The sequence below is a fragment of the Sapajus apella genome, unplaced genomic scaffold, assembly GCF_009761245.1.
Source record: "Sapajus apella isolate SASKATOON/1434 unplaced genomic scaffold, GSC_monkey_1.0 scaffold35, whole genome shotgun sequence".
NCBI lineage: Eukaryota > Metazoa > Chordata > Mammalia > Primates > Cebidae > Sapajus > Sapajus apella.
This window is the reverse complement of record NW_022436975.1, coordinates 144260-171446: the sequence shown is the minus strand read 5'-3', so window position 1 is coordinate 171446 and position 27187 is coordinate 144260. Positions and strand designations below refer to the sequence as shown.

General features: G+C 39.1%; 1 protein-coding gene and 1 long non-coding RNA gene across 2 annotated transcripts in view; one reads left to right on the top strand and one right to left on the bottom strand.

The window, feature by feature from the left end:
* The window catches only part of SPIDR (scaffold protein involved in DNA repair), a 468259-nt gene that overhangs the window by 431272 nt on the left and 9800 nt on the right, over nucleotides 1-27187 (bottom strand). The window contains exons 2-3 of the mRNA XM_032296341.1: nucleotides 7051-7206; nucleotides 3730-3796 (exon numbers count right to left, since the gene is read on the bottom strand). Of these exons, the coding sequence (XP_032152232.1) occupies nucleotides 3730-3796; nucleotides 7051-7206 (223 nt within the window). The remainder of the gene's footprint in view (nucleotides 1-3729; nucleotides 3797-7050; nucleotides 7207-27187) is intronic.
* On the top strand, nucleotides 727-25918 carry LOC116563635. Its single transcript, XR_004274487.1, has 3 exons — nucleotides 727-737; nucleotides 10870-10874; nucleotides 25826-25918. It is a non-coding gene; the product is annotated as an uncharacterized LOC116563635 (long non-coding RNA).

Here is a 27187-nt window from a genome sequence, read left to right as displayed (position 1 = left end):
GAAAATTATCACTATTTGCAAATTATAAAATGAATTCATGGAAAAGTTAAGAAATCAACTGAAAAGCTACTACCATTAATAAGGAAGTCCAATAAAGGTAGTAAGGTACAAACTGCAATACAGAAATCAAATTTAAAGCAGTAGCAAAAAAAAATACCTATAAGAAACTTGGAAGATACGTAAAACCAAAATACATGTTTTTAAAAGACCTCAAAAGAACATAAAAGAACAAACAGACATATGCTAAGATTTTGGATGAACTGATCAGAAAAAAATGATCTCTCAGTGCCCTTGAGGCTGAGCATCTTTTCATATGTTTGAAAATCATTTATGTTTCCTGGAAACAGTCCCTTCATAATCATTATTTTTGCAATAGTTATCTTTTTTCCCCTGGATTAACTTCTGATGGTTCTTTATTAAAAAGTTCAGCCTTGGTCTGTGACATGAGCCACAAATGTTTTCCCTGGTTTTGCTGAATTTTAAATTTTGTGTATACACGTGTAATTTTTTCTAAGAGATGTGGTCTTGCTATGTTGCCCAGCATGGGGTGCAGCAGCTATACACAGGCATGATCACAGCACACTGCAGCCTCAAACTCCTGGGCTCAAGTGATCTTCCTGCCTCCCCAAGTAGCTGGGGCTACAGACGTGTGCCACCCTACCAGACCTACGTGTGTCATTTTGGCCATGCTGTTTTTCCCTTTATATTTAGGTGAATTTACTAGCTTTATTCATACAGTTTCTAGGTTATGAGTCATTCATTGGAAATGACTTCCCAAATGTAATGCCTCTTTTCCGCCAGCAGCTGTGGTGCCTGAGAGATTCACCCAGGCAGTTTAGCTTCTGAGTCCATGTTCTTAACCATTATGTGAAGCTCCCAAGTCAGACAGATCTGCAATTGCTTTCACCATTAGTTTGGTGTGAGTATCTAAGGAAATATGTAACTGGTGCTTTTGTACCACCTAATTTAAAAGACAGGATAATCATTAGTTATGTCATTCAAAACCTGAGAGAACAGGACTCTAGATTTATAAACCCATGAATTATAGGCACCTGACTGAACAACTAGATAGTTAAAACCACTACCAGGAATTGATTAGTAACTCATTTTACTTGCTGAAAAGAGAGTATCCTTGAGATCAAGCCTCATTCCAATGGAACCATAGGATGAATATTAGCCAGACTGAACATTTTGGGGTGCCCACTGTGTGCGAGGCACTGTCCTAGCACCTGGTGTTATGAGCTGAACGGTGTCCCCCCCAAAATCCATATGTTGAAGTCCTAACCTTCGGTACCTCAGGATGTGACTTTATTTGGAAATGAGGTCTTCACAGAGGTAATCAAATTCAAGTGAGATCATTAGGGTGGGCCCTAATCCAAGATGACTGGTATCCTTATAAGGGGAAATCTGGACACAAAGACAGACATGCACTGAGAAGACAATATGAAGAGACCTGGCAAAGAGACAGAAGGAGAAGGCAGTCATCTACAAGCCAAGGAGAGAGGTCTACAACAGATTCTTCCCCTACAGCCCTCAGAAGGAACCAACCCTGCCAACAGCTTCATTTTGGAGTTCTGGCCTACAGAACTGTGAGACAGTTTCTGCTGATTAAGCCACCCAGTTTGTGGTACTTCCAAAGGCTGTGAACCAACCTTTGGGAACTAGTTCAGCTGGGATATAAAGATGAGCAACAGATGGGGTCTGCCCTTAAGAAGCCAGTGGTCCAGTGAGGAAAAAGGCAGGTCCAGAAATAATAATAAAGTTAGTAATTTTTTATTAGCCAGCTAATTTTAATTTTTTCCTTTTCTCATAGTGCCAAATGCTGTAATATTCAAAGATCAAGTTAATTTGGTTTCTAAATCTTTATAGTATATGGGGCGGGGAACATTTTTCTTTAAACAGATATAGTTTGAATCTTTTCTGGAGATTTAAAATATGTATAGTAAATTCAACTTTGAGAAAGAAATATTAAATAAATTGTTACCTTGTCTTTAATAACAAAATGATATTTTGGATGATTTTCCCATGCGTACTTATTTGACCAATACTTTGATGTACTTTCTACTGTACAGAATGATCAATATATTCTGAAAGGTTAAAAGAGCTTGTATGAATGTATAGTTACTTTATTTATAATATATGCAGCTTGTTAAGCAAAAACATTGTCGATAACTTAATAAAGGCTTGCTATTTGTAGTACAGATTGACAGAAAAAGGGACTTGAGGAATTTCCTAGAACTGGTTCATTTTTAACAGTAGCTTCTAAAGTATTAGTTTAAGAAATTCTATTAACAAATATTCCAAGATAAAAATTCTATACTATATTTTGGGTGAGGCGGTAGTATTTTTAAGACAGCTGGGAAACAGAGTGGGGGAACATGCTTTTGTAATGTGTGCATAAGGTCAGAGGCTTGTCTCTGCCAATAGCTTCTGCAGTTCCATCAAAAGATTATAGTATTTAAAAGTAGTATTTAAAAGATGTGTACAAGTTTATTCCATAATACACTATTTTATGAATTTTAAAGAAACATTTTGGTAAATTTTGTTTTTCATTTGCATTGAAAAGAACCCCCTTCTATGTCACTGAAATAATAATATGATTTAGAATGTTGCAGAAAGTTAGTTCATTCTGCAGAGCTCTGAAGAGTCTTTCACACAGCTCTTTCTGCCATCAGACATATAAGCAACTGTTATCCTCAATCAAGCACCTTTTAACTAAGCATTTTATCTACTTTTCTTAGCTCACTTAATATTCATAATAACCCAATGATTATGTCCATTCTCCAGATACAAAACTGAGACTGAGAATGTTTAGCTTAGTTTTCAAAGATTATAGAGCCAGGACAGAGCAAGATCCAGTAAGTCACAAGTCGTCACTCTTCCTATACACTCACAGCAGGGCTTACTGACTGTGGCAGCAGAACCAGCGGCCTACCTGATATCCACCCCTTCTTCATTACTAACAACCCCAATTTTCTTTAGCAGCAACATACCAATCTACAAATCCTTAATTTCACTCAAGTATCTTTAGTGGAGGCGACCCTGTGTAATAGCTTCTAGCCAAAGGTAGAGATACTGGGAAAAACATTCCTTCCCAAAGGAAAGGCAGAGCAGATTTGGCGAAAGTCCTCAGCACCTACACTCTTCCAAGAATTCAGCTTAAAGAATTCAGCCACTACCTACTGACCATGAGAACCAATTCCACACTCAGGCTACAGAATTCAGAAAGAGTCTAGCCCTCTGGATGTCCTGCTGCAGGACACAAATGCAACCTAATTTGTCCAAACACTCTAGTGTTTGAACAGAATTTTCTACTTCTTATAGCTTGAAATTTTCCTAATTCATCAAGGAAGAATTTCATAGCCTGAAGCAGTCTAGTTCTTATGCTATAGGTAACATTTCTTTCCCAAATCAGATTAAAAAAATAAAAAAAAGAAACCCTGGAGCTATGAGCATGAGCTAACCTACTGGGCTCTGTGATAAAAATGAACTCAGGAAGGACACACAAAAAATGTTAATTATCTGTAGGTGGGCAGGAGAAATGCAGTAGATGGTGACAGCAATGAAAGAGTTTTCAAAAATACTTTTTTACATTGTCTTGATGTTTTTTAACTATGAATATAGTCTACCCAAACCACATAACTTTTTTAGAAAGCAAATTTTTAAAATAATCACAGAAGAATGTAATCTCATATCTTCTCTGCCAAGAAATCAACAAAATAGTATTACCTTGCTTGGGTCTAGGTGATAATTCAAGGTGCTTTTCTGTAGTCGTCTTCTCTTCAGCTGCTAATGACTATAGGCAAAATAATAATGATGAAATTTATGTGACAAATGCTAAAAAGAACCAATATTTTATAAAATATCAAAATCTTAAACTACACTCTCCTTAACATTTTCTTCTCTGATTTCCTTTACCAATTCACTAATTTCAGTATTCCCAGAGCATATACTCCTCATATATTTATAAATTTATATTTTTCCAGAATCTAAAGAGATCTGCCTGACCAAAACGTTTCACATTAACATTCAGTGTTACTATCTGCTCATACATATATGACTCTGACCACCTATGAGGTACTCATTACTACTCAAACCCAAATTATCTTGAGTTTATGACATCATTCCTCTATAAGTTACCATATACACAAAAATTATCCATAATATCTCATTGCCAAAAGATTCTGAATATACAGGCATATGTCATTTTAGTGTGCTTCACTTTACTGTGCTTTGCAGATACAGCATTTTTTTTTACAAACTGAAAATTTCTGGCAATCCTGTGCCCAATTCTATGGGCGCCATTTTTCTGACCGCATGTGCTCACCTATAAACTTGTGCTTCTGTGTCATATTTGGATAATTCTTCCCAAGATTTCAAACTTCATCATTATTAAATCTGTTATGATAGTCTGAGATCAGTGATCTCTGGTATTACTACTGTAACTGATTTGAGGTGCCACAGTCAAAACCAATATAAGACAGCAAAATTAATAAATGTTGTGTGTGTTCTGACTGCTCCACCAACCAGCTGCTCCTCCATCTCTCACCTTCTCCTTAGGCCTCCTATTCCCTGCAACACAACAATATTAAAATTAAGCCAATTAATTACCTTGTAATGGCATCTAAGTGCTCAAGTGAAGAACAGCTGAATGTCTCACACCTTAAATCAAAAGTTTGAAATGGCTGTACACAGTGGCTCACACCTATGATCCCAGCACTTTGGGAGGCCGAGGTCTGACCAGCATGGTGAAACCTGGTCTCTACTAAAAATACAAAAATGAGCTGGGCCTAGTGGCAAGTGCCTGTAATCCCAGCTACTAGGGAGGCTGAGACAGGAGAATCGTTTGAACCCAGGAGGCAGAGTTTGCAATGAGCCAAGAGTGCACCACTGCACTCCAGCCTGGGCAACAGAGCAAGACTCCATCTCAAAAACAAAAAGAAAACAAAACAACAACAACAAAAAAAAAAAACTGGAAATAACTAAGCTATAGAAAGGCATGACAAAAACCAAGACAGGCTAAAAGCTAGACCTCTTGAACCAAACCATTAAGCCAGCTGAGAATGCAAAGGAAAGTTCTTGAAGGAAATTAAAAGTACTACTCCAGTGAACATACAAATGATAAGTAAGTAAAACAGCATTATTGCTAATACAGAGTTTTAGCGATGTAGATAGATCTATCTAGATGAAGAGTTAATTCTTATGGATGAACAAGCAAAGTGGTTTCCTGGAAATAAAATCTGCTCCTGGTGAAAATGCTGTGAACACTGTTGAAGTGATAACAAAGAATTCAGAATATCCTATAAACTCAGCTGATAAAGCAGTGGCAGGCTTTGGGAGGACTGAGTCTAATTTTGAAAGAAGTGCTATTACAGGTCAAATGTTATGAGCATCACATGCTACTCAGAAATCTTTCATAAAAGGAATAGTAAATAGATGTGACAAACTTCACTTTTGCCTTATTTTCAGAAACTGCCACAGCCACCCCAACCTTCAACCACCAACAACCTGATCAGTCAGCAGCTATCAGCATCAAGGCAAGACTCTCCCCTAGCAAAAAGATTACACTTTGGTGAAGACTCCTATCTATGATTGTTAGCATTTTTTTTTTTTTTTTAGCAATAAAGTATTTTTAAATTAAGGTAAGCACATTGCTTTTTTAGACATAATGCTATTGCACACTTAATAGACTACAGGATAATATAAACGTAGCTTTTATATGCACTAGGAAACCAAAGAATTCATGTGATCACTTTATTGCCTTGGTCCTGAAGCAAACCTACAATATCTCCAGAATATGCCACTATAAACACTTCATGAATACGTTTCTTGTGAAGAGTGGTATACTCAATGGTTTCATCTTCTGAGAACATTCTTAGTAAATATCCTTCATTTACAAACAAAGAAGCAGAAAGGTTCTGCATGTGAATTTAAAAAGTGAGTATAAGGCCGGGGGCGGTGGCTCAAGCCTGTAATCCCAGCACTTTGGGAGGCCGAGGCGGGTGGATCACGAGGTCAAGAGATCGAGACCATCCTGGTCAACACAGTGAAACCCTGTCTCTCCTAAAAAATACAAAACATTAGCTGGGCATGGTGGCGCGTGCCTGTAATCCCAGCTACTCAGGAAGCTGAGGCAGGAGAATTGCCTGAACCCAGGAGGCGGAGGTTGCGGTGAGCCGAGATCGCGCCATTGCACTCCAGCCTGGGTAAAAAGAGCGAAACCCCGTCACAAAAAAAAAAAAAAAAAAAAAAAAAAAGTGAGTATAGCCAGGTACTGTGGCTCATGCCAGTAATCCCAGCACTCTGGGAGGTGGAGGTGGGAGGATCTCTTGCAGCCAGGAGTTAGAGACCAGCCTAGGCAACACAACAAGACCCTGTCTCTATAGAAAGTTTTTGAAAAATTAGCCAGGCAGACGGGCACAGTGGCTCACGTCTGTAATCCCAACACTCTGGGAGGCCGAGGTGGGTGGATTACCTGAGGTCAGGAGTTCCAAACCAGCCTGGCCAACATGGTGAAACCTGGTCTCTACTGAAAGTACAAAAATCAGCTGGGTGTGGTGGCATGTACCTGTAATCCCAGCTACTCAAGAGGCTGAGGCAGGAGAATTGCTTGAACTCGGGAGGCGGAGGTTGCAGCGAACCAAGATAGTGCCACTGCACTGTAGCCTGGGTGACAAAGTGAGACTCCATCTCAAAAAAAAAAAAAAAAAATTAGCTAGGCATGCTGGTATATAACTGTAGTCTCAGCTATTCAAGAGGCTGAGGCAAGATAACCTAAGACCGGGAGATCGAGGTTGCAGTGAGCTATGATTATGCCATGGTACTCCAGTCTGGGCAACAAAGTGAGACTGTGTTCCAAAAAAAAAAAAAAGTGAATATTAACTTGCTACGATTATTCAAGGAATGAAAGGGAAGTAAAAGGAGTGCACCAATTACAGTGACCTGAAAGAATAAGAGAGGGATTTCAATGAAATGTAATTACAATGTTTTGAACACTCAGATAGGATTTCCTCCTGGCATTCAGGGAAAACAATTCTACAGATACTTTACCAGAGTCCCAGAAGTGTCCTGAAATCCTTCTCCACACCTAAGCCATGCTTCAGAGAGGGAGGCAGCTGCCTCAGGTGTCCTGAGTCCTGCTCTTCTGAACTGCAGTGGTCTTTCTCCTGGAAAGGATCGGCATTCTATATCCCAACTCCTTTTTCTCTGTGGAGATGATTATTAAAAGAAAAAACAAAACAAACAAAATCAACTCCATTAAATAGACATTAAGTTTACGATTTACAATTTGAAAACCTAGGAGTGCCATCAGAAAAGGCATAGTTTTTGAATGTCTCTAAATCTTCACATAAAGAGTAACTAGACAGCAAAGTCAAAAACACAGAAACAAAATTAATCAGCAAACTCCAAGACGCAAGTGGGTAAAGACAAACCACCAACTCCCAAAGTCTAGCATGGATCAGTATCTGAGAGGAAAGACGCCAAGGAAAGTAAGTGAGCCAAGGAGGCCCTGAGAACCTAGACATCAGTGCTCCCTAGGAAGCAGAGCAGACGACAGATCTGAGAAGAGTGTATGACAGAACTGAGAACAGCGCCTGAATCTAGGTGAGAGCAGGGGCTCCACCGTAAGAAGATGTGAAGAGATGGGAGCAGCCTGGGCCACCCGAAACTGGTCACCGTGGACTCCCTTCTGGGCCCCTCACTGATAAAATGTTGGGAGTGGAATCTACTCAGCAGCACAAGGGTGGCAGAGACACAGAAAAGGTCCAGATGGAGCAAAGTTGGGAAGAATCTGTAAGACAAACACACAAGTGGCCCTATTTTTATAAGCCATATGAAAATAACACAAGGTACAAAAGCTATGCTTCACTGGGTGCCATGGCTCACACTTGTAATCCCAAACTTTTAGTGGCTAAGGCAGGAGGATTTCATGAGCCCAGGAGTTCAAGACCAGCCCAGGCAACATAGCAAGACCCCATCTCTTAAAAAAACCTTTTTAGTGAGCTGGGCATGGTGGCACACAAATGTGGTTCCAGCTACTCAGGAGGCTGAACCAGGAGGATTGCCTGGGCCCAGGAGTTTGAGGTTGCAGTGAACTATGATCACACCACTGCATTTCAGCCCAGGCAACAGAGTGAGAGCCCACATTCTTTCAAAAAAAAAAAAAAAGTATCCTAAATCCTGCCTCCTTCTAACATTTCAGAGGACTGTGACATAAAAATAAGCAACAGAAAGGTATGAAAGCTAAATCCCATAAAATCATTATTAGGGAAAAACTAAGGAGAATAACATCCTAACACACACTAAAAAAGTACATCAAAGACACACAAAACACATAAAATGGTAAACTACAATTTCAAAACAAGATAAAACATTCAGAATAAAAACCCAGAAATGAGGTGACAAAACTTAAGTAGAATAAAATTTAAAATGTACTAAACCAGAAGAAATCCAAGAACAAATAGGTATTACAGATAATATCTTAAGTCTTCACTACAAAAGGAGTAAAAATTTAAACATAACACTATCTTACAAACTAGCCGCTTTCCTCCTAGCAATTTACACAAAGAAATAAAACTATATGTCTACAAATATTTTTACATATTTTATAAGCATTTTATTTGAAACAGCCAAAATCTAAAAACAACCCCAAAGTCCATTGCAGTAGCTTTAAAATATTACAACAAATTCTTTGATACTGCTCCCTTCAAAAGCAGCCCCTAATTCTTTACTCTTTGAGTGTGGGCTGGATAGAGTGACTTATTTTTAGCACATAATATGAGGAAAGTGACAATGTGTGACTTCCGAGACCAGGTAGGCATTGAGGCTTCCAGCTGGGAGCAGTAGTTCAAGCCTGTAATCCCAATACTTTGAGAGACCAGGGCGGCAGATCACTTGAGGCCAGGAATTAGACAAGCCTCGCCAACATAGTGAAGCCCATCTCCACTAAAAATACAAAAATCAGCTGGGTGTGGTGGCGTACATCTGTAATCCCAGCTACTCGAGAGGCCGAGGCACAAGAATCACTTGAACCCTGGAGACAAGAGGTTGCAGTGAGCTGAGATCACACCACTGCACTCCAGCCTGGGCAACACAGTGAAACTGTCTCAAAAAAAAAAAAAAAAAAAAAGGCATTGTAGCTTCCTCTTTGCCCATGCTGCTCTTAGATCACTTGTTTTAGTAGTAACCAGATTCTATGTAATAAGAACACTTGGCCAAGCATGGTGGCTCACATCTGTAATCCCAGCATTCTGGGACGCGTAGGCAGGCAGATCACTTGAGGTCAGGAATTCGAGACCAGCCTGTCCAACATGATGAAACCCCATCTTTACTAAAAATACAAAAATTAGCTGGGTGTGGTGGCAGGCGCCTGTACTCCCAGCTACTCAGGAGGTTGAGCCAGGAGAATCGCTTAAACCTGGTAGGTGGAGGTTGCAGTGAGCCAAGATTGCACCACTACACTCCAGCCTGGGCAGCATAGTGAGACACTATCTCAAAAAAAAATCAAAACAAAACAAAGAAAGAACACTTAAGCATTCCTGCAAAGAAGATCCTTGGTCAGAAGACCAGAGGTTGAGGCCTCTGGCCAACAGCCATAGAAGTATCTTTGAATTGGATACTGCAGTGAAGCCTTCAAATGGCTTCAAGGCATCCAACATCTTGACAGCAATCTTATGAAAAACCCTGAGCCAGTCACCCAACTAAGCCACTCCCAAATTCCTGGCCCAGAAACTGTCAGGTAATAAATGCATGTTGTTTTATACCACTAAGTTTTTAGATAAACTGTTATATTGCAATAGAGAGCTAATATAGCCATCAACAGGTGGATGGATTTTAAAACTTGTGATATATCCATACAATGCAATCGTACTGAATGATAAAAAAGAACGAAGTACTGAAACAAGCAATAATATAATTGGATTTCAAAGTGACACTGAAGGAAAGAAATTAGACCACAAAAATCCATTTACATACAATTCTAGAAAATGCAAACAAACCAATAATAACAGAAAGCAGGTTCATGATAGACTAGGAATGTGAGGAAAAGGGAAAGAAATAGGAATTACAAAGCAGCAAAGAAAAACCTTGGGGCATGATTGTTACATTCCCTAAATCATTTGCACTGATGGTTTCATGGAGATCATGGATCTCAAAAGTTATCAAACTGTATGCTGTAACTATGCAGTTTATGTCAATTATTCTTTTAATAAAGCTGTTAAAAAATCAGTATATTCCGGCCAGACACAGTGGCTAATGCCTGTAATCCCACTACTTTGAGATTCCTAGGCAGGCGGATCATGAGGTCAAGAGATCAGGACCATCCTGGGCAAAATGGTGAAACCCCTATCTCTACTAAAAATACAAAAATTAGCTGGGCATGGTGGTGCACGCCTGTAATCCCAGCTACTCGGGATGCTGTGGCAGGAGAATTGCTTGAACCTGGGAGGCGGAGGTTGCAGTGAACCGAAGGTTGCAGTGAACGGATATCACACCACTGCACTCCAGCCTGGCAACAAAGACTCTGTCTCAAAAAAAAAAAAAAAAAAAAATCAGTATATTGCAACAAAAAAAGAGAGAGAGAAACAGAAGACGAAAAGTGAAATTTCTTGTAAATTTTTTTTTTTAAGTTCTGGGGTACATGTGCAGATCATGCAGGATTGTTACACAGGTATACACATGCCACAGTGGTTAGCTGCATCCATCCCCCTGTCATCTACATTAGGTATTTCTACTAATGTTGTCCCTCCCCAATGCTCCCACCCACTGCTATCTCTCCCCTAGCACCTACCCATCAACAGACCCCAGTGTGTGATGTTCCCCTGCCTGTGTCCATGTGTTCTCACTGTTCAACACCCACTTATGAGTGAGAACATGTGGTGTGTGGTTTTCTGTTCTTGTGTCAGTTAGCTGAGAATGATGGTTTCCAGCTTCATCCATGTCCCTGCAGAGGACATGAACTCATCCTTTTTTATGGCTGCATAGTATTCCATGGTGTTTATGTGCCACATTTTCTTCATCCAGTCTATCCTTGATGGACATTTGGGTTGGTTCCAGGTTTCCACTATTGTAAACAGTGCCACAATGAACATATGTGTGCACGTGTCTTTAAATAGAACGATTTATAATCCTTTGGGTATATACCCAGTATTGGGATTGCTGGGTCAAATGGTACTTCTATTTCTAGATCCTTGAGGAATCGCCACAATGTTTTCCACAATGGATGAACTAATTTACATTCACACGAACAGTATAAAAGCATTCATATTTCTCCACATCCTCTCCAGCCGTCTCCTGAGTTTTTAATGATCATCATTCTAACTGATGTGAGATGGTATCTCAATGCTTCCTTCGTGGTTGCTGGTCCACTATAATGATAGTTTCTTTTGTTGTGCAGAAGCTCTTAAGTTTAATCAGATCCCATTTGTCTATTTTGGCTTTTGTTGCCATCGCTTTTAGTGTTGTAGTAATGAAGTCCTTGCATATGTGGATGTCCTGAATGGTATTGCCCAGGTTTTCTTCTAGGATATTTATGGTGTTAGGTCTTATGTTTAAATCTTTAAATCCATCTGGAGTTAATTTTTGTATAAGTTGTAAGGAAGGGGTCCAGTTTCAGCTGTCTGCATACAGCTAGCCAGTTTTCCCAACACCATTTATTAAATAGGGAATCCTTTCCCCATTGCTTTTGTTGGACTTGTCAAAGATCAGATGGTTGTAGATGTACGGCGTTACTTCCAAGGCCTCTGTTCTGTTCCTTTAGTCTATATCTCTGTTTTGGTACCAGTATCATGCTGTTTTGATTACTGTAGCCTTGTAGTATAGTTCAAAGTCAGGTAGCATGATGCCTCCAGCTTTGTTCTTTTTGCTTAGGATTGTCTTGGCTATGTGGGCTCGTTTTTGGTTCCATATGAAGTTTAAGTTGTTTTTTTTCCAGTTCTGTGAAGAAGGTTAATGGAAGCTTGGTGGGATAGCATTGAATGTATAAATTAATTTGGGCAGTATGGCCATTTTCACGATATTGATTCTTCCTAATCACGAGCATGGAATGTTTTTCCATCTGTTTGTGTCCTCTCTTATTTCGTTGAGCAGTGGTTTGTAGTTCTCCTTGAAGAGGTCCTTCACATTCCTTGTTAGTTGTATTCCTAGGTATTTCATTCTCTTTGTAGCAATTGTGAATGGGAGTTCACTCGTGATTTGGCTCTGTTATTGGTGTATAGGAATGCTTGTGATTTTTGCACATTGACTTTGTAACCTGAGACTTTGCTGAAGTTGCTTACCATCTTAAGGAGATTTTGGGCTGAGATGATGGGGTCTTCTAAATATACAATCATGTCATTTGCAAATAGAGACAATTTGATTTCCTCTTTTCCTAATTGAATATCCTTTATTTCTTTTTCTTGCCTGATTGCTCTGGCTAGAGCTTCCACTACTATGTTGAACAGGAGTGGTGAGAGAGGGCACACTTGTCTTGTCCCAGTTTTCAAAGGGTATGCTTCCAGTTTTTGCCCATTCAATATTATATTGGCTGTTGCTTTGTCATAAATAGCTTTTGTTATTTTGAGATACATTCCATCGATATCTAGTTTATTGAGCGTTTTTAGCATAAAAGGCTGTTGAATTTTGTCAAAGGCCTTCTCTGCATCTATTCAGATAAGCAGGTGGTTTTTGTCTTTGGTTCTGTGTATATGATGGATTACGTTTATAGATTTGTGTATATTAAACCAGCCTTGCATCCCAGGGGTGACGCCTACTTGATTATAAGGGATAATCTTTCCGATGTGCTGTTTCATTTGGTTTGCCAGTATTTTATTGAAGATTTTCACATCAATGTTCATCATGGATATTGACCATGGATATTTTCTTTTTAGTTTTGTCTCTGCCAGGTTTTGGTATCAGGATGATATTGGTCTCATAAAATGAATTAGGGAGGATTCCTTCTTTTTGTATTGTTTGGAATAGTTTCAGAAGAAATGGTACCAGCTCCTCTTTGTATCTCTGGTAGAATTCAGCTGTGAACCTGTCTGGTCCTGGACTTTTTTTTGGTTGGTAGGCTATTAATTGCTGCCTCAACTTCAGACCCTGTTATTGATCTAAACAGGGATTCACCTTCCTCCTGGTTTAGTCTTAGGAGGATGTAAGAAAGGATGTAAGTGTCCAGAAATTTATCCATTTCTTCTAAATGTACTGGTTTATGTACACAGAAGTGTTTGTAGTAATCTCTGACGGTAGTCTGTATTTCTGTGGATTCAGTGGTGATATCCCCTTTATCATTTTTTATTGCATCTATTTCTTCTCTCTTTTCTTTTTTATTAGTCTGGCTAGTGGTCTGTTTTGCTGATTTCAAAATACCAGCTCCTGGATTCATTGATTTTTTTGAAGGTTTTTTGTGTGTGTGTGTCTCTATCTCCTTCAGTTCTGCTCTGATCTTAGTTATTTCTTGTATTTTTGCTAGCTTTTGAATTTGCTTGATCTTGCTCCTCTAGTTCTTTTAATTGTGACATTAGGGTGTTGATTTTAGATCCTTCCTTGCTTCTCATGTGAGCATTTAGTGCCATAAATTTCCCTCTAGACACTGCTTTAAATGTGTCCCAGGGATTCTGGTACGTTGTGTGTTCATTCTCATTGGTTTCGAAGAACATCTTTATTTCTGTCTTCATTTCATTATTTATCCAGTAGTCATTCAGGAGCAGGTTGTTCAGTTTCCATGTAGTTGTGTGGTTTTGAGTGAGTTTCTTAATCCTTAGTTCTAATTTGATTGTGCTGTGGTCTGAGAGACTATTATGATTTCTGTTCTTTTGCATTTGCCGAGGAGTGATTTACTTCCAATTACATGGTCAATTTTAGAGTAAGTGCAATGTGATGCTGAGAAGAATGTGTATTTTGTGGATTTGGGGTGGAGAGTTCTGTAGATGTCTATTAGGTTCGCTTGGTCCAGATCTGAGTTCAAGTCCTGGATATCCTTGTTAATTTTCTATCTCACTGATCTAATATTGACAGTGGAATGTTTAAGTCTCCTACTTTACTGTGTGGGAGTCTACATCTCTTTATAGGTTGTTAAGAACTAGTTTATATAAATTTTATTCCTCATGTAAACTTGTCTAAGAAAAAAAAAAGGAAACTTAAAAGTTCCACCATCTAGCTCCAATGAAGAAAGAAAAAAAGTATTCAAGAGAAATAATCTGATTAAGTCTCTCAGGATCCAACATAAAAGGTATAGGAATTCCTGAAGAAGAAAATCAATGCAATTGGACAGATAATAAAAACTACAATTCCAGAAAACTTGACTGAATTTTTTTTTTTTTTTTTTTTTTTTTGAGACGGAGTTTTGCTCTTGTTGCCCAGGCTGGAGTACAACAGCACCATCTCAGCTCACTGCAACATCTGCCTCCCAGGTTCAAGCAATTCTCCTGCCTCAGCCTCCTGAGTAGCTGGGATTACAGGTATGCACCACAACACCCAGTCAATTATTTATTTTTAGTAGAGATGGGGTTTCTCCATGTTGGTCAGGCTGGTCTTGAACTCCCGACATCAGGTGATCCACCTGCCTCGGCCTCCCAAAGTGCTGGGATTACAGGTGTGAGCCACCATGCCCAGTGAACTTTACTGAATTTTTTAAAAGAATATAAGCCAAGGAGAGTATATGTAGTGGTGACAATATTTTCTCTAGGCTTGTTTGCCCTTTTTTCCTCTTTTAAAACAAATGTCTGCAACAGACATATCCTCATTTCATAATATTTTTAATTTGCATTTGAAGGAAAATTTTAGGTTTGTGTTGGGAATTAAATTAAGGTCAACTATTATAACTTGATCACCCATACAGAAACATGTCTCCACATTAATACCATTGTAGTTTAAGCAATAATAATACATTAAAATTAAAATACAGCATTAAAGTTTCCTTAACTAGTGCTATAGTCTGAATGCTGCTGTCTCCTAAAATTCATATGTTGACATCCTAACCCCCAATGTGATGCTAGTAAGATATGTGGCCTTTGGAGGTGAAACCACAACCCCGCAAATGTGATTACTGTTAAAACTGGTCAGCACCATAGGCAACACTGTGAGACCTCATCTCTACTATTTTTTTTTTTTTTTTTTTTTTTTTTAGAATTAACCAGATATGGTGGCATGTGCCTATAGTTCCAGCTACTTGGGAGGTTGTGGTAGGAGGATTGCTTGAGCCCAGGAGGTCAAGGCTGCAGTGAGCCATGATTGCACCACTACACTCCAGCCTGGGTGACAAAGCAAGATCCTGTCTCAGAAAAAAAAAAAAAGCTGGGTGTGGTGGCATGTGCCTATAGTCCCAGCTACTGGAGAGGCTGGGGTGGGAGGATCACTTGAGTCTGGGAGGTCAAGGCTGGATCACTGATTATGCCACTGCATTCCAGCCTGGATGGCGGAGTGAGATCCTGTATCCAAAACAAAAACAAAAAGCAAAAAACTACAATGATATGCCACTTCACACTCATCAGAATGGCTATTTAAAAACAAAAAACATCATTGCCAAGGATGTGTAGCAATTATAAATTTTGCACACTGCTAGTGGAAAAGTAAAATGTTGCAGTTGATAGTTTCAAAAGTTAAACACAGGGTAGGGCACAATGGGTCACACCTGCAATTCCAACACTTTTAGGAGACCAAGGCATGAGGATTACTTGAGCTCGGGAGTTCAACACCAGCCTAGGAAACATAGCAGGTCTCTACAAAAAATAAATTAGCACGCATGGGAATGTGCATCTGTAGTCCCAGCTACTCAGGAGGCTGAAGCGGGAGAATGGCTTATCCCCAGGAATTTGAGGATGCACTAAGCTATAATCACGTCATAGTTCTGAAGCCTGAGCAAAAGAACAAGATTCTGTCTCTAAAATAAAATAAAATAAAGTAAAATTAAGTGAAATTAAATTAAAATGTTAACCATGATCTAGCAATGCCACTGCTAAGTATATACCCAAAACTCAGACAGATACTTGCATACCAATGTTCATAGCAGCAATATTCACAATAGCCATAAGGCGGAAAGAACACAAATGTCCAACAATGAATGAATGGATGAACAAAATATGGAACATATATAATGATATATTATTCAGCCTTAAAAAGGAATGAATTTCTGATACATTTTACAACATAGTTGAACCTTGAAAACATCATGCTCAGTAAAATAAGTCAGACACAAAAGGGCAAACATTATATGATTCCACTTATATGTGGTCAATTATAATTGAGCCATATTATGAAACAAATTCACAAAGACAAAGTAGAATGGTTGCTAGGGGCTGGGGAGCGAAGAATGAGGAGTCATAGTTTAATGAGTACAGAATTTCCATTTTGATGATGAAAAGGTTCTAAAGATAGATGGTGGTGATGGTGGTTGAACAACAATGCTATCTCAGTTTGTTCTGGGAGCTATAACAAAATACCATAAACAGAGTGGCAAAGAAACAACAGAAATTTATTTCTCATAGGTCTAGAGGCTGTGAAGTTCAAGATCAAGGCACCAGCAGATTCAGTGTCTGGTTGAGAGCCTGCTTCCCAGTTCATAGATGGCTTCCTGGTTCTTCTCACTATATCCCCATGTGACAGAAGGAAGAAGAGAGTCTCTGGGAATTTGTTTTTTTTTTTTTTTTTTTTTAAGGGCACTAATCTCATTCATGAAGGTACCCTCATGACTTAATCTCCTGCCAAAGGCCCCACCTCTAAATATCATCACTTTGGGAAGCAGGTTTCAACATGTGAATATTGGAGAGACAGAAACATTCAATCTACAGCAAATGCGAATGTATTTAATACATAGGACTACACACCTAAAAATGGTTAGAACAGTAAATTTCACAGTGTGTATATATACACACACACACAGTGGTAAATATATTTTGGTAAACATATTGTGTAAATATATTGAGGTAAATATATACATATATTTTATCACACACACACAAAATGCAATCCAAGGAACATGCACATCAGAGCAGAGATGTTTTAACAGATACATAGGTACCCAAATCACAAGTTAGACTTTTGAGAGAGGAAAGGCTCAGGAATCTGCATTTTAACAACCATCTCTGCTGATTCTTATTCCATAAATGTTTGAGACCACTGCTAAGCATGTTGGATTAGAATTCAATCTGTAATAGGCAAATCAAACACAAAATTTAAATCCTCAGGATCTAATTCAAAACCACAAGTTTCTCTATGCACACCTGAAATTTTTTATTGGAGTATGTAATGTTGGGCAAAACAGTAAAAATATCACAAACTTGGCCGGGCGTGGTGGTGCACACCTGTAATCCCAGCACTTTGGGAGGCTGAGGCGGGTTCACTGCCTGAGCTCAGTTCACAACCAACCTGGGCAACATGGTGAAACCCTGTCTCTTCTCATATACAAAAAAAATTAGCTGGGCATGGCAGTGTGTGCCTGTAGTCCCAGCTACTCGGAAGGCTGAGGCAGGAGAATTGTTTGAACCCGGGAGTTGGAGGTTGCAGTGAGCCGAGATCATGCCACTGCACTCCAGCCTGGGCAACAGAGTGAGATTCCGTCTAAAAAAAAAAAATCACAAACTTTGTTAAGTTAAAAAAGAAAAAAGCAGAGGAAGACATTCATAATGTCTTATATTCCAGTGGTTTGAGACTATAAAAAGGAAATCCTCAACGGAAAAACAGGGTCCTCATGATGAGACACAGCAATCAGGATTCCAATCCCCTCCACTTTAACCAGTTCCATCATTCAGTCCACCATTCAATCATGCTCAAGTCTCTAACACTAACCATCATAAAAATCTCTCCCTCACCTTTAAACCATCTAGCTTGCTCATTCCCTTCCCCAACAGCCTTAGAGAGTTACCCACCTGAATATCTTATTCATTTTTCCAACCATTGCAAATTATTATTATTATTTTTTTTTTAAACAGAGTCTTGCTCTGTTGCCAGGCTGAAGTACAGTGGCACGATCTTGGCTCACTGCAACCTCTGCCTCCCAGCTTCAAGTGATTCTCCTGCCTCAGCCTCCTGAGTAGCTAGGATTACAGGTGCGTGCCACTGCACCCAGCTGATTTTTGTATTTTTAGTAGAGATGGGGTTTCACCATGTTGTCCAGGCTGGTCTCGAACTCCTGCCTCAGTCTCCCAAAGTGCTGAGATTACAGGTGTAAGCCAACTTGCCCAGTCCATTGCAAATTCTTTACCAGCCTTTCCATCAAAATTGTCTTTCCTTTGGTTATTTTCTTTAGTTTTCTATTTTGTTTTCCCTTAGTTACTTTATTTCTCTACATTATGGATATACAACTATATTTGTTACCTGTATTTTATTAATGGGTAAATGACAAAGAACTAAACATGAAATTCAATAAACTCATTTGAAATAAGAAAGGTCTTATAGGGTAATGTACAGAGAGAAATATTTTCAAGATTTTGGTAAAACTACATACAAAACTCAGGTACAAAATAGGTTTCACTTTTTTCCATAAACCAGCATGTGGACAGACGATATTATATACTGCTTTTCTTTGGTCATAGCATTTAACAAGTATAGAATATAATCTAGAGCTATACAAACTGGAAAGGTAACTTTTTTTTTTTTTTTCCTGAGATGGAGTCTTGCTCCGTCACCAGGCTGGAGGGCAGTGGCGTGACCTCAGCTCACTGCAACTGCCTCCCAGGTTCAAGCTATTCTCCTGCCTCAGCCTCCCAAGTAGCTGGGATCACAGGCATGCACCACCACGCCCAGCTAATTTTTGTATTTTTAGTAGAGACAGGGTTTCACCATGTTGGCCAGAATGGTCTCAATCTCCTCACCTCGTGATCAGCCCGCCTTGGCCTGCCAAAGTGCTAGGATTATAGGTTTGAGCCACTGTGACTGGCCCTGGACAGGTAACTTTCAAAGAAATTATTCATGTGTGTCTAAATCTTCACAGAAATTACACCTTATTTACTCTCTTAACATTATAACAGGCCAGGCACAGTGGCTCAGGCCTGTAATCCCAGCACTTTGGGAGGCCAAAGCAGACAGATCACTTGAACCCCAGAGTTTAAGACTAGCCTGGGCAACGTGGCAAAACTCCATCTGTCCAAAAAAAAAAAATACAAAAATGCCATGATCGTGCCACTGCACTCCAGCTAGGGCAACAGAAATAAGATCCAGTCTCAAAAAAATAAACACACACACACACACACACATGCACACACACACACACACACACGCACAGAGAGAGAGAGAGAGAGAGAGAGAGAGAGAGAGAGAATAAAAAAAATAAACAGAAAAAAGTAGTCATGGTCTCACTATTCATCTATTCCAAAAATATTTACTGAATACATAATTAGGTACCGGGCATCAAGCTACCAAACTGACATAACTATTTTAATGTTTTCCTACCCTATTTAAGTCTTCTGATTAGATATATTTTCCAGTTATAACCGTAAAATAGACAATGTTGTATTCTGCTCCTTTTGTTTATCTAAAATAACGAAACATTTTCTTTATACAGAGGTTCTACTCATTGTAAGAATGGAAACTAAAACTTACAAACATATGAGAAGCCAATGGAAATCTTATTTACACATAAGAATACATACTCTGCTTTTATCAGAACGGAAAATATTATTCTTACCTAGTTTTCAAATAACACATCCATGTAAAACTAATGACATTAAATTTATTATACAAATGTAAATTAATTATACATTTGTATAAAAACATGGGCAGGAAACAGATCAAAATGATTATATTATCTGACTATAAGCTTATGGGGGATATCTTCTATTGTATTATTTTCTAGCAGCTGTACAATATAAATAGTAAAGAGAACAATCATTAAAACTATTTTAACTGGCACATACTGAATTCTATTTCTCTGGCTTGAGTCCCTGTTCCAAAAGAACATCTGTGTATCCTCCCTCTGCTGGTTACATGAAAACATTAAACACCTATAATGTAGAGCTGCTAGTTTCCAAAAAGTATAGGCAGTAGTCAGAAGCAAATGAGCATTTCAAATGAAATCATGCAGAAAGGCAATGATACTTATCTATAAATTTCAGTGTAAATGAAGATATCTGAAAACAAACTAACTACTAACTTGATAGGCTTTCTTCCCTATCTTTCTCTACATCCTGTTTCTTCCACATACCCATACTTTTTTCTCCTTCCACCTTACCCCATGACATTGTCTGATCATTACCCATATAATACAACAGGGTTTTTTATGTAATAGGAGAATTGAAGTTTTAACTTAATTTTCCCAAGTACATCTGTGGGCCTTGAATATCCCCAGCTCCAATCCCATCCCCACTTATATTTTGATTGAGTCATTTGAAACAAAATCGATGTTAGAAGATAGCAGAGCCATGCCTTAAATATTCTGAGGAAAACTGATTTCCAATTTAGAGTTCTATTCCCAGGCAAACTATTAATCAGGGAAAAAAATAAAGTTCTTTTTAAAACATGCAAGAACATTACAATTTTACTTATCATGATTCCTTTAATAGGAAGATACTGGAGAATATATCTCAACAAGAGAAGGAAAGAAGGCATATTATCTGAGTAGTAATGGGCATAGAATTTAAAATTTTAAAGTACAGGGAGATGAAGAACAATGTAAAGGAAAATACGTAGCAATTATTTACTCTTGTGCAACTAAAATGTTCCATATCAACTGAATAAATCATAATCAATGATTGAAGCAAAAATTGTAAAATGATTTGATAATACAATATTTTTAAATAGGGAAGGTAAAGATATTATGCTATAACATGAAATATATCTGGCCATTATCCCAGGTTTCTGTCATAGAACTCCTACAACTCTTGGAATTTCCTAAGTGATAGGAATATCTTTTGTTATTTATAAAGAGCCCCTGTGATAACTCCTGAGTTTACCCTACTGAGGTTACTTAGGGTGGCCTCAGAATGGGGCCACTCAGCAAAAAGACGAAGTGATTAGAGGATTAATGGGTTTTCAGCTCTACTCAGTTTCCTCTGGGAAAGGGGAAGCCGGAGATCAAGCTTTATAAAAATACTTTAACAGCCAACACCATGGCTTACCACTATAATCACAACACTTAGGGAGGCCAAGGCAGGAGGATCTCTTGAGCCTGAGTTTGAGACCAGCCTGTGCAACACAGCAAGACCCCACCTCTACAAAAAATACAAAAATTAGCCAGATATAGTGGCATGCACCTGTGGTCCCAGCTGCTCAGGAGGCTGAGGTAGCAGGAAAACTTGAGCCTGGGAGGTCGAAGCTGCACTCAGTCAAGGTCATGCTACTACACTCCAGCCTGGGTGGCGGAGTGAGACTATATCTCGAAAAAACAAACAAATGAACAATTAAAAAAAAAAAACAACCTTCTTTAACAACATTCAATGAGCTTCTCGGTTGCTAGGCATACAGACGTACTGGAAGGGTGGTTTGCCTGAAGAAGGCATGGAAGCTTCAAGCACGCCACTCGCCCCTACCCTGTCCATGTCTTGCTCTATCCATCTCTTCATCTGGCTCTTCATCTACTTCTACTGAATACCTAAATCAGTAAATGTAAGTATTTCTCTCACTTATGTGAGCCAACATAGCAAATTAATTGAACTTAAAAGAGGAAGGTTTAGGAATCCTAATTTATATCCAGTTGGTCAGAAATATGGGTGACAACCTACTGCTTGTGATTGGCCTCTGCAGTGGAGCCAGTCTTGTGGGACTAAGCCCTCAACTTGTGTGATCTCACATCATCTCCAGGTAGACAGGATCAAAACTGGATTAAATTATAGGATACCCAGTTGGTGTCTGCTGGATGCTTGGTGTCCGGATAAAACACCCCACATATCTGGGCATAGAAATGTACTGTGTTAAGTATGAGAGAAGAGGGGAAAACAGTTTGTTTTTTCTTTTTATAGGTACCTAAGTGAAAAGTGAAGTTTCTACAACTCATCTGAAGTGGCAGAATGTTGCATATGTAGACTGTGGTGAGTTACACATGTATATTATAATATCTAAAGAAGCCATTAAGAAAACTAAAACAGGGCGGGCGTGGTAGCTCATGCCTATAATCCCAGCACTTTCAGAGGCCGAGATGGGCAGATCACCTGAGGTCAGGAGTTTCAGAGCCGCCTGGCCCATGTGGTGAAACCTCATCTCTACGAAAAATGCAAAACTTACCCAGGCATGGTGTTGCCTGTGATCCCAGCTAGCGGGCAGGCTAAGACAGGATAACTGCTTGAACCTGGAAGGCGGAGGTTGCAGTGAGCTGAGATCACGCCACTGTACTCCAGTCTGGGCGACAGAGTGAGACTCCATCTCAAAAAAAGTGAATAGGTCAGGCATAGTGGCTCACACCTATTATCCCAGAATGTTGGGAAGCCAAGGCTGGCAAATTGCTTGAGCCCAGGAATTCGACACCAGGCTGGGCAACATGGCAAAGCCCTATTTCTACAAAAATGACAAAAATTAGCCAGGTGTGGTGGCATGTGCCTCTGGTCCCAACTACTCAGGAGGCTGGGGTGGGAGGACTGCTTCAGCCTGGGAGATCAAGGCTGCAATGAGCTGTGACTGTGCCACTGAACTCCAGCATGGGCAATAGAGAGAGATCCTGTCTCAAAAACAAAAAAGGAATAAAGATGGTCCTAAACTTAATTAACCCTAGGAAGGCAAAAAAAAAAAAAAAAAAAAATCAGGAAACAGCTCAGAGGGGTAAAAATAAGATGGGAGACCTGAGCACTAACAATACCAATAATTATCTTAAATAGGCCAGATGCAGTGGCTCATGCCTGATATCCCTGCACTTTGAGAGGCCAAGCTGGGTGGATTGCTCGAGTTCACCAGTTCCAGACCAGCCTCAGCAACATGGTAAAACCTCATCTCTACCAAAAGTACAAAAATTATCTGGGTGTGGTGGTGCACACCTATGGTCCCAGCTACTCAGGAGGCTGAAGTGGGAGGATGGTTTGAGCCGAGGAGGCAGAAGTTGCAGTGAGCTGAGATCACGCCACTAGACTCTAGCCTAGGCGACAGAGCCGTACCTTGTCTCCAAAAAAAAAAGATCTTAAATACAAATAATCTAAATACAGCCATCAAACACAGAGATTGGTAGTGTAAATGAACAATCATAAACCAATCATATACTATTTGGAAGAAGCTAACTTCAAATTCAACGTTACAGGCAGGCTTGAAAGCATAAGATTGGAAAAAATTATAGCAGGCAAACATTGATCAAAAAAACAGCAGTGACTGTATTAACATCTAATAAAGTAGACTTCAGAGCAAAGGTAATTACTGTGAAGAGAGAGAATGCATAATGACAAGAAGATCAATTCACTAGGAAAACATAATGGTATCAATTATGACAGGAGACAGCCAAATGCCACCCAAGTCATTGTGCATGAGGGCTTGCCTACACATGCCCATGGTGAAAAATTCCATCCCTTAACACACGTGCAATAAGGGAAATGTGCAGTAAGGGAAATAAATCAATGTGGAGTGGCTCAGACTAAGGGCCCCGCCTGTGTACCAGGAGAATGGGGTGGAGCCACCAGGAATTCTCACCTTCAGGAGGGGGATGTGGTGGGGAGGGGCCTGGCCTCTTCAGCTTATGTGGGGTGGCCTGGTAATCAATCTGTGATGTGGGAGCCTGTTGGCAGGACCTGCTTTCTTCCACTGAGAGCTTTCTTTTAATAAATACTGCTCTCCTCACCTGGCAAAGTGTCCATGTGCCTAATTTTTCCCGGTTGTCAGACAAGAAGCCAGATTTTAGCTGAACTAAGGAGCAAAAAAATCCCGCATCACTATGCACATGCCTAGGAAAAAACTAGAAGGCCAAATTCTCTGAACTCTGAATCACCTCAAGGCTCTGCACAAGGAGGAAGTGAAGGTTAAAATGCGGTTACAAATTGCCAGAGTATATGCCTGAACAGAGTCCCTCAGTAAAAGATGACAGACTTCTTGGCCCAAAGCATTTAACGTAATCTCTATCCAATAATCCACAGACAACTAAACGAACCACATAACATCTTCATTAGCTACACACAACAGGCAATATGGACTTTACAAAATTCATCCAGGAAAATCATTTAACAAACAAAATTACAGCACAAACAACAAACAAAAACCCTGAGGAGGGGATGGGAGAATTTAATATCCAGGGTTGTCACATCATATTATTTAAAACATCCAGTTTTCAAGCAAAAATTATAAGACATATGAAGAAACAGGAAAACATGACAAGGAAAAATTTAAGGACAAAAGAAAATGTCTGTATGAGGAGCCAGAAGTTGGACTCACTAAAGATTTTAAATCACTTATTATAAGCATATTCAAAGAAATAAAGGAAATTATATCCAAAAAGTGAAATTATAAAAATGCCTCACCAAATAGAGAATATCAATAAAGACACAGAAATTATAAAAAGACAGAACCAAATAGAAATTCAGAAGCTGAAAAGTACAATAACTAAAATGAAGACTTCACTAGAGGAGCTCGACAGCAGATCTGGCCTGGCAGAAGGAGGAATCCAGAAACTTTAAATCTGACAAATTAGATTATCCAAGCTGAGGAACAGGAAAAAAGGAGCATAAAGAAAAATGAACAGTGACTCACAGAACAGTGGGACCCCATCAGACACACAAATATACACATAATAAGAGTCTCAGAAGGAAGGAGAGGCAGAAGTAGAAAGAATATTTGAAGAAACAAAGCCCAAAATGCTTCCTCGATTTAATGAAATGTTATACAACCAAGAAGCTTAAAAATTCCAAATGGCATAAGATCTGAAGAGATTCACCCTAAACATACCAAGTTAACTGGTGAAAAACAAAGAAAAAGCTATGAAAGTAGCAAAAGAAAATGACTCATCATATACAAACGATCCTCTTAAGTTAACACCTGCATTCTCAACAGAAACCATGAAGATACCCTCTAACACTAAGGAACAGCAGAATACACATTCTTCTCATGTAAGCACAAAACATTCTCCATGACAGACCATATGTCAGGCCATAAAACAAGCTTTGGTAATACTGTTCTTAGACAATAATAGAAAGAAATTTAAACTTTGCAATAAAAATAAAATGAACATTCACAAACATGCAAAAATTAAACACAATCCTAAACAGCCAATAGATCAAAAAGTGATGAAAAATCAGAAGATAACTTTAAAAGGAATGAAAACAAAATACACCAAAACTTATAGATGCAGCTAAAGCAGCACTCACTGGGAAATCTGTAGCTGTAAATGACTACATTTAAATAGAAAAAAGATCTTAAGTCAATAACTTAAACTTCCACCTCGCAGAAATAAATGAAATAGAGAACAGAAAACAAGAAAGAATATTTTTAAAAATCCTAAAAGTTAGTTCCTTGAAAAGATCAACAAAATTGACAAGCTAGGCTAGGTGGGGGGGGGGGGGGGTGGGGTAAAAAAAGAAGACACAAATCACAAAACTCAGGAATAAAAGAGAGGAAGCACTACCAATTCTGCAAAAACCTAAAAGATTACAGAGAACATAATAAAGAAATAATATGAACTATATACCAACAAATTAAATAAAACAAAATGAACAGATTCCTAGAAAGACAAACTAGCAAAACTGACTCAGAAATAAAAAACTGATCAGAGAGCTATAACAAACACAGATTGAGTCAGTAACTTTAAAACTTCCTAAAAGAAAAGCTGAGGCTCAGATGGCTACAACGGTGATTTATACCAAACATTTTAAGAAACAGTATCTGTCTTTCACAAAGTCTTCCAAAATACAGAAGACGTAATGTTTCCTAATTCACACCATGAAACCAGTATTACCCTGATAAAACCAAACCATCACAAGGAAGCACAGAGCAAAATTGTTTATGAATATAGAAGCAAAATCCTCAACCAAATACTAGGAAACTGAATCTAGCAACATATACAAAGAATTATACACAATAACCAATAGAGATTTTTCCCAGGAATACAAAGTTGAGGTAATATTCAAAATTCAATCAATGTCATATATTAACAAAACAAAGGATAAAAAGCACAGGATCGTCTCAATTAGATATAGGAAAAGCAACTGACAAAGGCCAACAACTATTCCATGGTAAAAACTCAACATACTGGCAATAGAAAGTTACTTCCTCAACCTGATAAAAATGTATCTAAAAAGAATGAACCCACAGCTAACATCATACAGAATAGTGAAACACTGAATTTATCCCTGAAAGAAGGAAAAAGAAAAAATGTCAACTCTTGCCACTTACATTCAATAACTGACTGGAGGTTCTGGTCATAGCAATGAGAAGAAATAAAAGATGTCTAAATTAGAAAAATTAAAATTATCTCTACTGACACACAGCATATTTTTTGTTTTCTTTTTTAATTTTTTTAAGAGACATGGTCGGTCTGGCGCAGTGGCTCACGCCTATAATCCCAGCACTTTGGGAGGACAGATCATGAGGTCAGGAGTTCAAGACCAGCCTGGCCAATATGCTGAACCCTGTCTCTACTAAAAATACAAAAATTAGCCTGGCATGGTGGCACACGCCTCTAATCCCAGCTACTCAGGACTCTGAGGCAGAAGAATTGCCTGAACCCAGGAAGCGGAGGTTGCAGTGAGCTGAGATTGCGCCACTGCACTCCAGCCTGAGTGATGGAACAAGACTCTGTCTCAGGGAAATTTAAAAAAAAGAGAGAGAGAGAGAGACCAGGGTCTTACTCCATTGCCAAGATGGCCTACAGTGGCGCGATCATGGCTCACTGCAGCTTCTACCTCTTTGGCTCAACCAATCCTCGTTTCAGCCTCTCGAGTAGCTGGGACCACAGGCATGAGCCACCACATCCTGCTAATTTTTGTACTTTTTGTAGAGAAGCAATTTCACCATATTACCCAGGCTGGTCTCAAACTCCTAGCCTCAAGTGATCCACCTGCCTCGGCCTCCGTAAGTGCTGGGATTACAGGTGTGAGCCACCACACCCAGCTGCATGATCTTATACATAGGAAATCCTAAGGAATCCACACCCCAGAAACCCCAAACAATTATTAGAACCAATATATGAGTTCAGCAGAATTCCAGGATACAATCTCAGTATTAAAAAAAATCAACTGAGCTGGGTGCAGCTGGCTCATACCTATAATCCCAGAGCTTTGGGAGGCCAAAACAGAAGCATCCCTTGAGCCCAGGAATTTGAAACCAGCCTGAGCATCAGAGTGAGACCCCATCTCTGCAAAATTTTTTTTTTTTTTTT